At 40.4% G+C, this 15,885-nt stretch overlaps 1 protein-coding gene across 1 annotated transcript in view; it reads left to right on the forward strand.

The window, feature by feature from the left end:
- Positions 1-3,997, forward strand: part of IFT81 (intraflagellar transport 81) — a 63,370-nt gene extending 59,373 nt beyond the window's left edge. Inside the window, exon 20 of the mRNA XM_019507315.1 lies at positions 3,196-3,997. Within this exon, the coding sequence (XP_019362860.1) occupies positions 3,196-3,221 (26 nt within the window). The 3' untranslated portion in view covers positions 3,222-3,997. The remainder of the gene's footprint in view (positions 1-3,195) is intronic.
- Positions 3,998-15,885: the final 11,888 nt, after the last annotated feature.

Consider the following 15,885-nt stretch of genomic DNA (forward strand, 5'->3'; position numbering starts at 1 on the left):
ACTTCGACCCGTCCACCACCACCTTCTGGGTGTGCCCCTGGAGCCAGTTTGCCACCCATGTGACTGTGCATTCGTCCATGCCGCAGTCCCTCAGCTTGCCCACCAGAATTCGGGGGGACACTGTGTTGAAGGCCTTCTGGAAGTCCAAGAAGACGACATAGATTTCCTCCTTCCCATCTAAGCTCTTTGTTACCTGGTCATAGAAAGAGACCAGGCTAGCCAGGCAGGATCGGCCTGGCAGGAACCCATGCTGGTTACCCCTCAACATCACTTCCCTCTATGATTCTGTGGTTCCCAAACTTGTCCAAAAAGCACAATTTCACAAAAATGTGAGAAATTTGACCTGAAAGTGTCCCTTAATAGAATCCTGTTCTCAGAGCAATGTAAATACAACAATACTATACAGAGGAAAGGAAATGTTTTGTTTCAATATTGCTGAAAATACAGAACCTGTATTTGCTAACTGGAAAAGGAGTAATGTTTCAATCCTGTAGCTGGATCTGTGCAGACAAACCATTCTGTTTAGACAGAGCCCTATTTAATTTATCTATCTTGAATAAAATTTAATTTTTCACCATTAATCTTCTAGAATGTATTGCAATTATCCAAGTTTTCAAAAGGCTCTCATTACCACAATGAGCACTTCTGGGTTCCTTATAAAATGGAATAAAGGAATATTTTCATCCTGGCTCCACAAATAGTTCTACTGACTGCCATGGACCATATTAATACCAGGAAAGAATTTGATCCATAGGAGTATGGAAAACAGGATTTGGCCAATTTGCAAAGATAAATTCTTCTTTATCACACGTGCCTTTGAGTGGAAAGGGAAATCTCCTTGGCATTGAAGAACTAATGAACTACAGAAGTATGCATATAATGAAAATAATAAAATATACAAGAGTATTATGCAAAAACTTGGTCAAGGAATTATTATGTCTTTAAAATATGTAAATAATGCACTAGGATGGATGAGCAGTCAGAGAAAGTATTGGGTTAAATGAGATTTTATACAATTTAAAATATTTCTTCTATTTAGGTATTTTAAAAGCCTTTTTAGCAAGTTAAAGTCTAAGGTAGTGTCCCCACATGTAGGCAGGTGCAATGTGTGGCACCACAGGCTGCACGTGTGGAACATTAAAATGTGCCCTGCACTGCAAATTTGCAGCTCAGGGACAAAATATACTACCAGGATTTCCTGGTAGCAACAAAAAAAAAAGGGCAGGGGGGGAAGGGGGAGAGAAGCAGCGTGGCGTATGCTGTAGTAGCATGCACCAGAACAAATGGAGGCTTGGTGCTTCAAGAAGATGCACTGGCTGCCGGCCAGAGCCTCTCCACTCTTCCATTTTTGCCCTGGGTGCTCCAGTCCACCAGGAGCCAGGAGGAGCTGGGCGAGGGCAATTTGCCCAAAGCGGGACACAGTGTCCCACAACAAAGTGCATGGGCAAGGGCGTATGCTGCAGCTACTATTTGTACATGCCCCTACACATCTGGATGCAGCTTAAGGTTATAAAATGTTAAAATGTAAAAGCTTATTTGATTTACCCATATGCTGTAATTTGGACAGTAGAGCAGTGTTTAGGCATTTCTTGGTTGTTGCAAGTGGAAATGTCAGGGGCATAAATGAAGAATAACCAAAGTCAGGAAAGGCTGATTAACTTGAGATTTGAGAAGCTGAACATCACATGAGAATGATGCACGTTGGATACTACTGACCGACTGACACTTAAACAGTGTTTCCCAAATGCAGAACTCTTCAACACTGCTGCTTTCAAGGTTATTTAAATATTACAGGTTATTTGTAAATCATCATAGTCACCTGGTTCACCCATGCTTCATAGAGCTTGCCATATTTTTACTTTATAATTCTTGTTTAGATCATAATGATTAAAATGATGTAATATGAATGGCTTCCCACTAAACAGAACAGGGCCAGAGCAGAGCTCAGTTGTTCACTCATGGCAAACTGATGCATTAATAATTTACATTACTATTATATCTTCCATCCTGAAGGATTCCTCTGCTTCATCAGCATACTATGGGGGATGATTAAATTGTTTGGGGACCTGTATGAGCTATTGTGAAAATCTTTGGCAACTCATTTAGTATCTTCAGGACATTAATGGAAATGTGACATTCATTAATTCACAATGACAAATGACCATGTCAAGATTAAAACTCACCAAAAGGACTGTTTCCACAACTTGTAACTGGAGCAACTTGAACTCCTCTTACAAGGGGATGGAGTGTAGCACACTATATAATATCATATTAAGTTGTGTTTAATGTTCCTTTCGTATTTCTACCTTTAATGCACCATTGTCTGATTCTGTGTTGAATATGTCATACTCTGCATCAGTGAAGGACTTTTCGTTTGCAGGTTGATTTAACTGAATGAGCTGAAAGATTCATTACTGTGTATTTAGGATTTATTTCTTGCATTGGAACAAAGTTTCATAAATATTTTCCCAGTATCAGTCACAAAATTTGGTAACACTTCCCACTTTTTAGCTGAAAAAGATATGCTTATATACATGGTGTTTTTATAAAAGGTTTTAAAATGTTTACGGCTCACTCAGCTTCAAATTAATGGATTCTAGGTGTGAGGGGGAATATCCTATAGTCCTTACCACTGTTGTCAAAGCTATTTTCAGCCTTTAAAGGGATTCACTTGCTAGTGACTTGGCAATGTCAAACAAATGTTCAACTTTTATTCTGACACTTCTTGAAGAATTTGATTGAAACTATATATGTCTAGATAACATCCAACAAAGTGCCCCTCTTGCGTTTGTTTCAAGATATTTTTGGAAACAACAGAGTCGACCTTGGACGGAGCTGCTTTTCCAATTTAGGACTTCAGTTGGTCTAAGTGAACGGTTCTGTTCTTCAAGCATGTTGTATAGTCACAAATAGCAGAATGGTTTTGTTAATATATGTTATGGCAGATTTGTTTTTCTGCAGTATGTGCTCTGCTAATGGCACTTCTGTTTAGGAAAAGAACATTATTAGATATTTAACAATTTGCTCCTATTTATAAATGGCTGGCTAGTGCACATTTCCTTTTCCTCTGAAAATCTTTGAGTAATTTCATTTATGTGATGCTTGTTCATTTAATAGTTTAGTTGCTTTAAAACTAATATTAAGAACTGGGAACTTTCCTTTGTCTGCTTACTGACATAGAGTCTTGTTTTCCAGCCAGGGCTCTCACAGATTTGATGTAAAGTCTAAATGAGGACAGTGGTAATGCTGGCAAATGCAATGTGATGGGATTGCCACCTGTCCAAATCATCAGAGAAATATTGCTTGTCAAGCTTCAAGTTTAAAAACCAAGGTTAAGTGCCAGGTCCTGTGTACATCTAGTCTGGGGCAGATCACTTTCTTTTCTGGCCTCAGTTTGCCAGTTTTGCAATTGTATCTGTAAATCTTGATTGAATGCAATCAATTAAGAGCTTTAAGTGTTTTGCACTTAGTTTTTTATCCAGTCAATATATTTTCATTTATTTGTTGGTGTCTTTGCAGCTGTAATGCAGTCTGTTATGAAGCAGAATTACCTTACTGCAATGATTATGCAGTTTCATTGTTGTCAGTGTTAACAAGAATGACAGAATATCATTTATCCTGTAGAATATTTAATTTCTGCAATCATAATTTTGTTTGCTTTATTTAATTGGCCAGTACAAGTTTATAACCTGGAAACTAGATCTAGCTGTGTTGCCAGAATACACCTTGGCAGCACAGTCACGAGCATAGTTCATATATGCAAAGAGAAAGGTGTATCTACTCATGTTTTTTAAAAGGGAACTAGACTCAACCTTTTTTACAGGCATAGGTTTATGGCCACCTTACATACTTACAGTGACTGGGGAATCAATTATTGGCATTTAAAAGTCTAATTCTGGTTTGAAGGAAAAAAATCAAGTACATTACTGTTGTACAGATAAACACTAGCAAAAATTAATAAGACCTGTATGCTTGGCAGCTACTTTTAATAATAAAGTTGTTTCTATGCACAGGGCAGCTCAAAAATAGGGCTATTTGGTGCATGTATAGTAACTCTCATAATAGGATTTCCAGGCACTTTAGAAGTTTCCATTAATAAAGCCTTTCAACAATCCTGTCAGATAATAATCTCTATTTAGCTATCCATATTTTGTTCTTATTGTCTCTCTTAATAGATGGGTAAATTCAGGGATATAGAGGTTAAATAATTTACCCAGCTCTGCATGGTGAGCAACTTCTAGACTTCTTTTCTGATCTCCGCTTCATCTGCCACTGCATGAAGAGTAAGTAACTGTAAATCTGTAGATACATGACATGATCATTTGTTAAAATCTAGGAAGGGAGAGTGATTACCAGCATTAACATCAAATTGGTTTTTAATAAAGTTGTGACTAAACCAGTAATTCTCATCCAGGGTGCCAGACCACCTAGGGGTGCCACAAGATCCTTTGAAGGGTCCCCTGCCACGTATGAAGAGATAAGTAGGTAAATGCAGGCTCAGGTTCTTCTCTCCCTGGCCAGTGTCTCATCTTTACTGCCCGGCCCCTCTGCAGTGAGGTAAGCACTGTAATAAGTTAGTTTTTGAAATGGGATGCCACTCACTTCACAAAAGTTGTGGTGGGGTGTCTTGAGAGTCTAATGAGAGGTGCCTTGAGTCTATCAAGGGTGCCTCAAATCTGAAAATGTTGAGAACCACTAGATTAAATTGTAGCATTTGTAGAAGGTTCTTTAAGAATCAGAACCACCACTAATGACAAGTATATTGGAGGTCTTCATTCATTTTTATGCCAGACTTAGGACAAGTTCCTTACAAATTTAGCCAATCCTTGTTCATAACAACATTCCTAATGAAGTTTACAAAAAAATCCCTGCAGGCCAGATTCTCACTTACACTTAAAGCTCTTGTACTTGCAGATGGAGCGGTGCCCTATGAGAAGGAGGATCTCTGTCTACGAGAGAGAATTCTAAAATTACAGCTGTCATTTGTAAAAGATGTGTTTAATTTTATGGGGCAGACCATATTTTTAAACTGTTTTAGTGGATGTATCAGCCTGGTGTATATGCCTATTAGCCTCTTAATGTTCATTGGTAGCATAGCTGAAGTGCACTAATTAAGCAAGAGCAAATAAATGGTAACTACTTGCCTCTGCAGAGTCAACAGCAAGGTTTCCTTTTCCTAAATCTTTCTTCCCTGCATTTGACTACTGAGTGTAATTCAGTATTGTCTTCTAAAACGATAAAGGAGTGTCTGTGCATGCCAATGAAAACAAAATATTTACATTTTTTGGGCTGAAAAACACACTTTTTTGCCAAAACCTGAAGAAGTTTGGTTTTTAAGCAAAAACCTTTTGTTTTGTTGAGCCTGCAGTGCCCAGAGTCAATCTGCCTGCAGTGGAGTCTTCTGGAAATAAATCATAATTAAGGGGATTTTTTTCTATTAGCCTTTCCATCTGGCTGTCTTTCTCCCTTGGTATCATGGACCGTGTCTACATGAGGTGTACTTTTACTGGTCTCGGAAAACTGGTATATGCTACTAATGCCAGTGCAGTGTTACTGGTAAACCTAAGCCATGTGCTGGTATACTAAATCTGTGTAGACTCCTGAACAAAAGAAGCTATACTGACAAAATCGCTGTTCTGCTCCTGTCTGCACAGCTACATCAGTCACGGATCACACCTCCTCTTATCCCTGACTATCGAAGCTATACAAAAAGAAGTCTGAAGTGTTGACATAGCCACAGTTTTTTAGCTGTGTTTCATCTGAATCGCTAACAGGAGAGGTTTTGAAGACAAATTGGAAAACTAACAACTTCTTTATTAAGAAGCTACACATGAACAAGGATAATACTGTTTTTAAAATTAATTTTAAAAAAACAACAGCCTTTTCCAACCCTCCTCCCATAATAGCATATGGAGCGATAGCAGACTCAACTCATAAAACATTTGTCCAGTGCCAGAGCATAATATTAGCAAATTATTATTGGAAGATCAGTGCTTTGAAGGGCAAAAAAAAAAAGAATACCAACATATTGGCCTATCCCAGCTCTCACATGCTCTACTCCCAGCTGCTGCTATTAGACAAGGCATGAAGTAGACAGACCTGAAGCAAGTTGAAAGCATCTGAAATTCCAAAACTCTGCAAGGGCTTTTTATTTTTCAAAGAGCACCTTCCTCTCCAGCTCCGCAGTCTGTTCCTCAGACAGCAAATATGCTAAACCAAAAGACTATCCTGGAAAATCTGTATTTGTCCAAGATTTTTCACTGATGGTGTGTCTTAGGTTTGGTTCCTCTCCCAAGGTAATGTCTTTGGCAACCCCCTGCCAGGTTCCCAGCCAAAGAAAAAAAGACTCTCCCAGATCATTTTATTCCAGTTTTTATACTTAGCCCAGTCCATTCTCAGGCAGGCTTCAGAGGTTTAGTGAGCAGTCCCACTGGTGTCCACACGAGCTGATTTTATGCTGGCTATAGAATCAGTTGTTAAGACATTATTTAAATATTGCAGTGCTCCTACTCATTCTGTCCATAGGCAGATTCTCCTTTCACTTCCATTGCGTGTTTAATTCAGTCAACAGTAACATCTGTATAAGTGATAAGAAAATTGGGCCCCAAAATCATCCATGGTCAGATCATCAACTGGTGACACCAGCAGTATTCAGTGTGGCCTTGGCCAGCCTCCTTCACCAATGCATTTAATTCTTAAAAGTAACAGAGAAAGGAAAAAATCTGAATGTGCAACAACAATAATACCATTGTACCTCTGTTTTCCTTGGCAGTTATCTAATTCCCTTCTATGTTATCCATTCGGGAATCTGATTATGACCTAGTCAAACAGAAGAGCAATGATATTATTGCTTTAATAACAGGGGAACAATTTTAGTTCCTTTTATTATGCTTTGCAGGAAAATTCAGGTCCTGCTTGAGTCATTTTAAAGTTATGCAATTCTGTCTTCATATTGTTTCCTACTGAGCCAACATTCAAGGGAATTTCTTAAATGAATGCACTTTTAGAAAGACAAATAACAAAATCAATCCTGACGATCATAAGTAATGTGACCTTGTTATACCCACATATATTTATCTTGATGATTTTTTTTTCTCACTGCGTTTGTGCGTCTTGATGCTTTTGGAAGAATGGAATTTGGTATACAGGACTCCTGGTGCTTATTTTCCTATTGTTACAGAAATGTAACAAATAACATGTCTTTAATATTTCTTATTAAGTTGTCAATCAAAGTAAATGTTTCAGTTTCAGTAATTCATGCTGTGATTGTGCTGTGCACAGAAATTTCTCTACTTTAGAATATCTGCCAAATTTGCAAGTTGATTGGGATGGCATTTATGATGGCTGAAAAGGTAAGTTTTATTGGAACAAGGGTAACAAATATATATTGTAATGACATTTGAAATCACTTTAGTATTAACTACAGTAGATTGTTAAGCTGTTGAGCCACAAAAACAGAGCCGCCCAGAGGAGAGGACAGTGGGAAATTTTATTCCAGACTCGGGCATTCCAGGGAGCTGAATGCATGACTTTTAATCAGGTCACAAATGCCTTTTTTACATCAAACACGTTTTTCTTTCTACATAAAGATCCTTCCGGTGCTATATTACTCCTGCTTAAAATACAGATATGTAGCAACAAACTCAGGTCAGTGGTTAGGGGACCTGATGCGGAGGCAGAACTAACAAGGTTTGGACCCTGAGCCAGAACCCTGTGGCAGGTGGGTCAAGGGGAAGGTGCTGAGCACTAGACAGGGTGGTCAGCCTCGCCGGCCCTGAGAAGCCCAGCTGTTGTCTGCTGCTATTTGCCTGCCCCTAGTTACGGCTGCTGCAGCAACTGCTACAGTCGTGTGGTGTCCCTGCACCGAACCGCTAGAGCTGTGGCTTGGGGCTGCTGCTCTGAAAGATTTCTGGTGCCCTGCTCGCCTACCGTTAATTATGCTGCTGACCTGATGTAAGAACTTGTGCCAGGCCTGAATGTTTCTATGGTTAGCAGAAATTTTGATTCTTAAAATCCTTGCTGATTGCTGTCGGTTGGGGCAGGCCTGCGTATACATTTTCTTTGAGTGTCTGGACTATTTAGCATCCAGGAAGAAGGCGTTGATATGATTGTTGTTAATGGTGTTGAGCACAGGGGAATAGCAGATGTGAAATTATATTTGTTTAGAAAGTGCACATGTGAGCAAGAGGCTGATGCCAGCTCAGCTTGCCTAGTTTCCAGCACAGGTGCTCAGGAAAAGGCTGTTGGAATTGCTGACTGGTAGGCAACAGGAGCAGAGAGGCTGAGCTGCACAGCCAAAAGGTACAGGATTGCAGGGAGGGGTTCAGTTTTCTCATGCCTTGTTCTGTTTTCTTGATGTAGAAAGCAGGCTTGGAGCAAAAGAACTTACTGAATACAAGTGTACGTTTTTCTATGCCAAGTCATTCAGTTAGGCTACAAACAGGCATCGCATATGTCCTAGGATAGACCATTTTATCCCGGAACAAAGCACAGTTGTTCAGATGTCCATGATAGTTGTACCAGAATTAATCCTAAAAAGGTTCATGGGATAAGAAGTACTAATGGTTTATCTCAGGGCATCACAAAGTGTGTCTGAAAGGTTATCCCAGGATTGCATCATTAAATCAGTGGTAGAAGAGCTGCGGTGCATGCCGCTGCTCACTAACCCCTGATTAGAGGGGCGATGTGTGAACACCCCAAACCTGGGACATTTCTGTTCCATGACAAACATGAGCAGGGATTAGTCCAGGGACAAGTGCAGTGTCTGTTCCTAGCTTCAGTTTATATAGGGTGAAAATCTACATTTGCTTAAACCCCAAGGGCAAGAACTCCTGCCCCGTGGAGAAGCTGATTTTAGTTCAGACCTGTTTTTACTAAGTAATCTTCCAGCATGTCTGACCTTTGTCCTTTCCCTGTGGAAAAGAATGGTCTTAGAGCTACCCAGTGGGAAGTTTCTGGGGACCTTTCCTTCCTTCCTTTCCCTGACAGAAACCTGATCAGTTTTTGGAGAAATAAACAGAGTCTTCTCCAAATGATTAACTGCAGTGGGAAGGAAAATGAGCAATTTGCAGAGGAAATGGTCCTGGAGCAATTTGCATGCAAGGAGGAAAAAATGGTCATTTGAATTTACACGTTCATGCTGTGTTGGCACAATGTTATTAACAGTTACAGGTAAAAACCAAAGTGAGGTCTGGTTGTGGAGACTGCCAGGGTTGGAGTGGTTTGCTGTGATGCTTCAGCGACTGCCACCGTGTTTCCTTCCTCAGAAGGGGCAGGTCAAAGCTCTGGTATGGAAAGGTGTGCAGCCGTGACCTTGGTAGGGGGAATTTGGCTTAGCGAGTGCCCAATTACACATTCCATGTCACAAGCAATCACCACCAAGGTGTTTGGGCTTTTTGATGGGACAATTTCTATGAGAACCACGCTTCTCTGTTCCCTTCTATCCATAAGCCTGGGAATTGCACCTGGCACTTCGCAGCAGTTGACACCCCTGGCTTTTGACAGAAGTAGTCTCTTATGAACTAACAGAAAAACTAGAATCAGTCAAGCAGGCCAGTTGCCAGAGATACTTAGATTGCCCTTGTTCTCATCAACTAACTGCTTCATTGGGGAAAATGACTACAAGGAAATTAAAACTGTGGGCAGTTTGTTCTGATAAGGTACAACTTCCTGTATACAATGTAATCAGCAGCACAATCAACTTGTATCCTTTTCTATGCAGAGAGTGCCCCTCCGGACTTAGCCACCCAGCAGAATTTACCAAGATAACTAGACTGTTACACTGGTATAACTCCTTGGGTAAACATGCTTATTTTGCAACCCTTGGTGATTTACACCACTATAACTAAAATGGTGTAATTAAACTAGTATAAATACACTGGTAACTTTTTCATTTAGATAAGCCCTTCAACTCAATTGGCTGTGGGAGAAATACAGCGAATGTCCCTCAAATTTGAACTCTGTTAGCAGAGCAAGTCTCTGGGCAGAGGACTCTGGTTGGAGAGGAACAAAGTCCACAAAGGAATTACTTCAATTGCCAATCAGGTTAGTAATTGGGAGAGTCTATATCAGTTCAGGTGGTGCCCAGACACAAAGGAAATGGTGGAGGATGGAAAAGAAAGGAAATGTGTGTGTGCCTGTGCTTAAACCAGTCAACCATACTGCACCAAACTTCTAGGAATCAAAGTAGGGCAAAGGTAATGAGAGTGACAGATTAATGACTATGGCATAATGAAAGAAGCACAATAATTAGATGTCACGAGCATAGAACATCTTTTTTACTATAGCAATATTCATTTAAAAGGCAAATTTGGTGAAACCCACAATCAGATTAGGAAAGTAAGTACAATTTCAACTAGGAAGGTCTTGCACATATACTATCTCAATTTGGTATGTGACGATAGATTTCTTTGGCCGTGGATTAAAAATTAATATCAATTGCTGGGGTTATTTGACCCCACCAATCTCCTGCCCAGAGCAGGGGGCCTGGACCTGATGATCTCACGAGGTCCCTTCTGTGAATCTGTGAATATTTTATTTTCCAATTAAGACTGGCCAGGCATGCACTATCACAGCTTTGTCTAGGGGACTTAATATGCCTTTCCTCTAATTCTCCTAGCCCTTGTCTACAGTAAGGAAAACATATTTTTTAGATATGTTCTAGCTAATGTGTAAAAATCCCAGTGTTGAAAAGGTAAGCTCTAAGTATCACATGTATTAGTTGGCTGAGATAAACCCTTGACCCTCCCCTAGAATTTCCCCATACTAACGAACACATTACAGTTCAGCTTACTCTGCCTGCACTCCAGTTTTAACATGGTTTACCTAATACATAGTACAAACACATTTTTTCCTAGTCAAAGGCAAGACCTTAGTGAGAAGTTGAAAAGGAAATAAGCTATGGTATTTCTAATGACCTCCATGTGTCTGAAAGCTCCATGGTACTTAGAACTAATAAAACTGCATAGAGTTCCTTTAAGACATCTTCTACATCCAGCTCTAGGATCTCAGTCCTGACACACTGAGAATTGGAAGACAGATATTATTCAGAAAATTAGACCCTCAGCAGGTCACATTTTCTGTTCCATAGCTCAGATCTACCATCTCTTAATACACATTCTAAAAAGTATTAAGGTTCAGTCATGGAAGCACTGTAGGTGAATGGTACTCCAATGTGGGATCCTAATCAAAATAACCAAGGCTTTTTTTTTTTCTTTTCTATTTCAAATGGTCTTTTTTCTATTTTTTGTTATTGACAGCTCAGTCAACAACTTAAGGTAGTGCTAATTTCTTTTCTGCAACAAACAACTATTCGTCATTCTAGATATGTCCTAAATTAATAACAGATTACACAGGGCAGAGTAAAAAATATTTCTCTACAATTGTCAGGCTATGTAAATGTGCTTTAACCTGAAATTTCACTTGTCCAGGACTCTAACTAGAGATCTCAAAATGCTTAACAAATCTTAATGATCTCAGCTGGTCTACACATGGAGTTATTCAGGCGCAGCTAGCCCTAAATAATTAAATATTGGGAAATGTATGCTGCAACAAGAATGCCTTGTTCCTAGTTAGTCCTTAAGCTAAGGGTTTGTCAGGGAACAAATTGCAAAATAAGCCAGGTTGTATATTTAAAATGCAAGTGTTTTCGGCACCAATTCCTTGTGTATGCTTCCACTGCACTGAGTGACTGGGCGACTGGTGCCTCCCGATTGTGGGAGGGCACCAGATCACCGACGGGGGTGGGGGAGAGAAGAGGGATCCTCCAGCGGCCAATCGCGCACTTCGGGTTTCACGGCTGGCCCTTCCAGGGAATGCGCAGCTGATCTCGGGCTGTGCATGCACCCGTGTGGACCCCCTATACGTCACCAGTGACTGAGTACCTTTGTGAGTGTCACGCTGCTACTTGCTGTGCGTGAGGACCGGAGATAAAGCTTCGGGACTTTTAGCGGGCGATGGGGTCGTGCAAGTCCGACTTGCACGTTGTTGTGGTTAAACAATTGACAAGGAGCAGGTGGGGTGATGAGAAAAATCAAAGGGTTTTAATTACTTATGGCTGGAGCCACTGGTGAGAGAAGACAGAAGCAAACGAGGGGGATGCAACTGGCAGTACGTGCTGACATGTCACAGTGAGTACAAACGGCGTCTGGCGGTTGCTAAGCGCGGACGGGAGGCGGAGACTAGATGATCAGGCTAGTGTCCGTTGTAACAACGGAGCGGGTAACGAATGACCTCGCTCCAGTGTGGCTAGGCACTCCCTTTTATTACTTAGGTGATGCATGCGATGATGAGGGGTAAGTTCACCCTATCACCTGTCTGATGTTTTTTCAAAAAGCTTTAACTTTCCCCTCCCTGGTCCCGCGGCATGGAGGGCAGGGACTCCCACCATCTTGTTGCCTCGCGCACTAGCACGATTACAATAGGGAGACAGTGAATATTAGATTCATCCACGGGCAAAGAGGATTAATCTGAATTATACAAAGGCACACACAGATGATGTGTAATAGGAGCTAGTGTGGAGCAACCTTTCCACAACAACTATATCATGAGATTGCCCCACATAGATAAGCCAAGAACAGGTCGCCCTGAACCACTTAACTAAACCCAAGATTCAATATTTTGTTTTGTTTGCCAGTTTATTCAAACCATTTTTATTCTTTTTAGCCTTTTTAAAATGCCACATTTTTGTTTCCAAATTAACAGTTGATTTTTTCTTAAATATGAAAATTAAATGTTTCTGCATTTCTAAAACTAGACATTTCATTTAAAGTTGTCCAAACAAAATATTTCAACATTTTCAGCATTTCCACCAACTTTAGCTAGAACTACACAATTAATTTGGCTTGGATACATAAAGTTTTGGTTCTTCCAAAACCTCAGTTTTGGCAAATTTACTATTTCCTCCAAAAAAAAAAAAAAAAAAAAAAAAAAAAAAAAAAAAAAAAAAAAAAAAAAAAAAAAAAAAAAAAAAAAAAAAAAAAAAAAAAAAAAAAAAAAAAATATCCCAGACCTTGTTAGTGGTACTAAGACCTCTGGGATTGTATCCCTGGTTCTTTGTGCTGAAACAAACTCCATTGTCTTCTATTTCAGAATAATTGTCCTTTTTGAACTCTGTGGGAATTTGTGGGAAGGCATTGAAGGAATAATATACAAAAAACTAGAAATCTTGGTTCCAGAATGATTGGAGGAATAATGGCACTTGTGTTGAGCTAGGCTGCATACATACTATAAACTAAGCACAGTAATGATCAGTTGCTGATAACCTGGGGTAATTCTAGCCTCAGGCTAAATCCCCTGATGGGCCAGGCAAGTTGAGTTAAAAGTACTTCAGTGTTTACCTGAGGGATTTTGTGTGTGGATGGATCACAAGTAATATCTGAATTAACTTTGCAGTGAAGAGAAGCCTTTAATGGCTTACTGGATGGCACCTAGTTGATAGCAGAGTGAGGAATACAAACCAGCAATAATGTTCTTCAGATCCTTGCTCTAATCATTAGCCTACATTCCTTCCCACTATCTAGGTTTTTTCCCCATATATATACATATATATACTGGAACCTATATAATATAGTGCTTTTCTTTTGGAAGCAACAGATACAAATCTTCCAGTATTGGTGTCTGAGTGGTGGTTTTGAACCGCTCCTGTGAACAGAAGGAAAACAGACTGCAGCAGACTGAGGAACAGGTTAGGATACAGAAAAGAAGTATTACTTCACACTGTAGCTGCATTACCTAAATGGGAAAAATGTCAAAGCATAACTGCATCTTCCATCTGCTGAAGGCACAGCCCTTATTTTTACTTTTAGGTATTGTCTATTGTAGCAAGGTTACCTTGCAACCTCTTGCATGTAAGACCTTAAACAATGTTGAGTTTCTTGTGTCACTAGCTGCAGTGTCCAATAGTTACTGAATATAAACTTGAGTGTCCACTTTCTCCAAGTTAATGCCTCAATAATATCTTTAAACATAATAGTCCCTGCCTGTTGGCTTGATTTCTCATGGGGAGGGAGACAGAACATTTTGTGTTCTCTTATCTTCTATAGCGATGAAACAGGAGGAGCACCACAATACGAAACCAAATCTACTGCTATTAATACAGCTTCCCAACGATAGAGAAGAGATCTGTTTATTTACCAAAGGTAGATAGATGTCTGCCTCTGACCTTTCCACAGCCTCCAAGTTTCAGCTGGGAATAGATTCCTCAGAACTGGGTGCTCTTTAGATAAACTACATTTCCAGAAAAGAAAAAAAAGAACATATACAGGAATATCTTCAGGAATAAAGAATGTCAGGCTGCAAATATTCAGAAGACAGCCAGCCACCAGAGGGGTCCATTGTCACTTTTATCACCTGGGATTACATAAACGCCCAGTATGCATCTTCGCTCCTTGCTATTAGCCAATGACATATTTGACTAGCTATCACCATATTTAGGCCAGCTAAGGTATTTCTTGATTTGATTTCAATGCTGCCATTCCCAATAATCAGCTGTTCAGGTTCTCTTGCTGGATCAGAAGGTGCTGAAGGTTCCACAACATGTGAATAAAGGTGAAGGTTGGATGAGGAATCTGTCCTTGCCTCCAGTAGGATTTTTTCCTCTTCTCTAGATGCCGCTAGGGATGTGCTAGCAGAACAGCTAGGGTATTTCAGTACAGCTCCAGAGGCAGAACCTGGATGCATGTTGAACTTAAAATTATTACCTGATCACTGACCTGGGGTGTCAAAAGCAACCAGATGTGCGACATTACTCCCTTGTGCACTGCTGGCTAAAGGAACTTGGTTAATTATGCTAGCCCAGTGGGCCATCTTGGCTGTTTGGATGCTACTAAAACATGTAGAGAAGGAGTAGAAGCTACTTTCACTCCTGCTTCATGAAGGATGTACTTGATTTAGGATTGCAGTGAGAAGAAGTTTGTCTGAGATCTTCTTCCATAACCGTTGCTCACCAAGTTCCATGGCAAAGTAAATGCTTGGCAATGTGCAGTTTAATCAGTTTGAATTAAAGTCCGTTTATTGCATTGGTTTGACTGGATGCTAACACCGAGAGTTCCTTGACCATCATTTAAATCTGTTTCACTTAATTTGCCAATGACATTAATTTAAACAAGGGTTAAAACCATTTAAGCACATGAGCATGACAGACTTGCTCTGGTTTAACCAGCATGAGTTACAACTGATTTAGTTAGGTGCAATTTCTCTAGTACACACAAGGGTGGACTAGGCTAAGTATTTTCAGAAAATCAGGTCTAACTCTCAGTTTTATGGTAAAACCAGCTACAGTGCACATTCATCTACAACACTGCAAATTGCTTATTTATGGTAGAAGGCCATTTTAATGTGTTGTTTCTACCTTCACAAACACACTGATTGTCAAAAGAAACGTCTTCCTCACTTGCCAGAGGGAGGTCTCTAACCACAAAGAAGCGTAACACCAAAGGAATTCCTGTCTCAGAAATATAGACCCTCCCTCTCTCTTGGCAAGGCAGCAAGCCAGAAGACATTGTATTGAGTGGATAGTCATAACGAGTTCTGTCTTCATTCCACTTAAGCCTAACGCACAATTCTACTACAATTGCGGGGATGCCAATAGTTATAGTTTCATAGTAGGTAGCGTTGGGAGGGACTTGAGCAGATCATCAAGTCCGACCCCCTGCCATGGCAGGAAAAAGTACTGGGGTCAAACGACCCCAGCCAGGTGTTCATCTAGCCTCCTCTTAAAGACCCCCAGGGTAGGAGCCAGCACCACTTCCCTTGGAAGTTGGTTCCAGATCCTAGCCGCCCTGACAGTGAAGTAGCGCCTCCTGATGTCTAGTCTGAATCTCCCCTCTGCCAGCTTGTGACCGTTATTCCTGGTCACTCCTGGTAGTGTTCGGGGGAACAGGGACT

Source organism: Gavialis gangeticus, unplaced genomic scaffold (assembly GCF_001723915.1).
Source record: "Gavialis gangeticus isolate Ggan-Ray unplaced genomic scaffold, GavGan_comp1, whole genome shotgun sequence".
NCBI lineage: Eukaryota > Metazoa > Chordata > Crocodylia > Gavialidae > Gavialis > Gavialis gangeticus.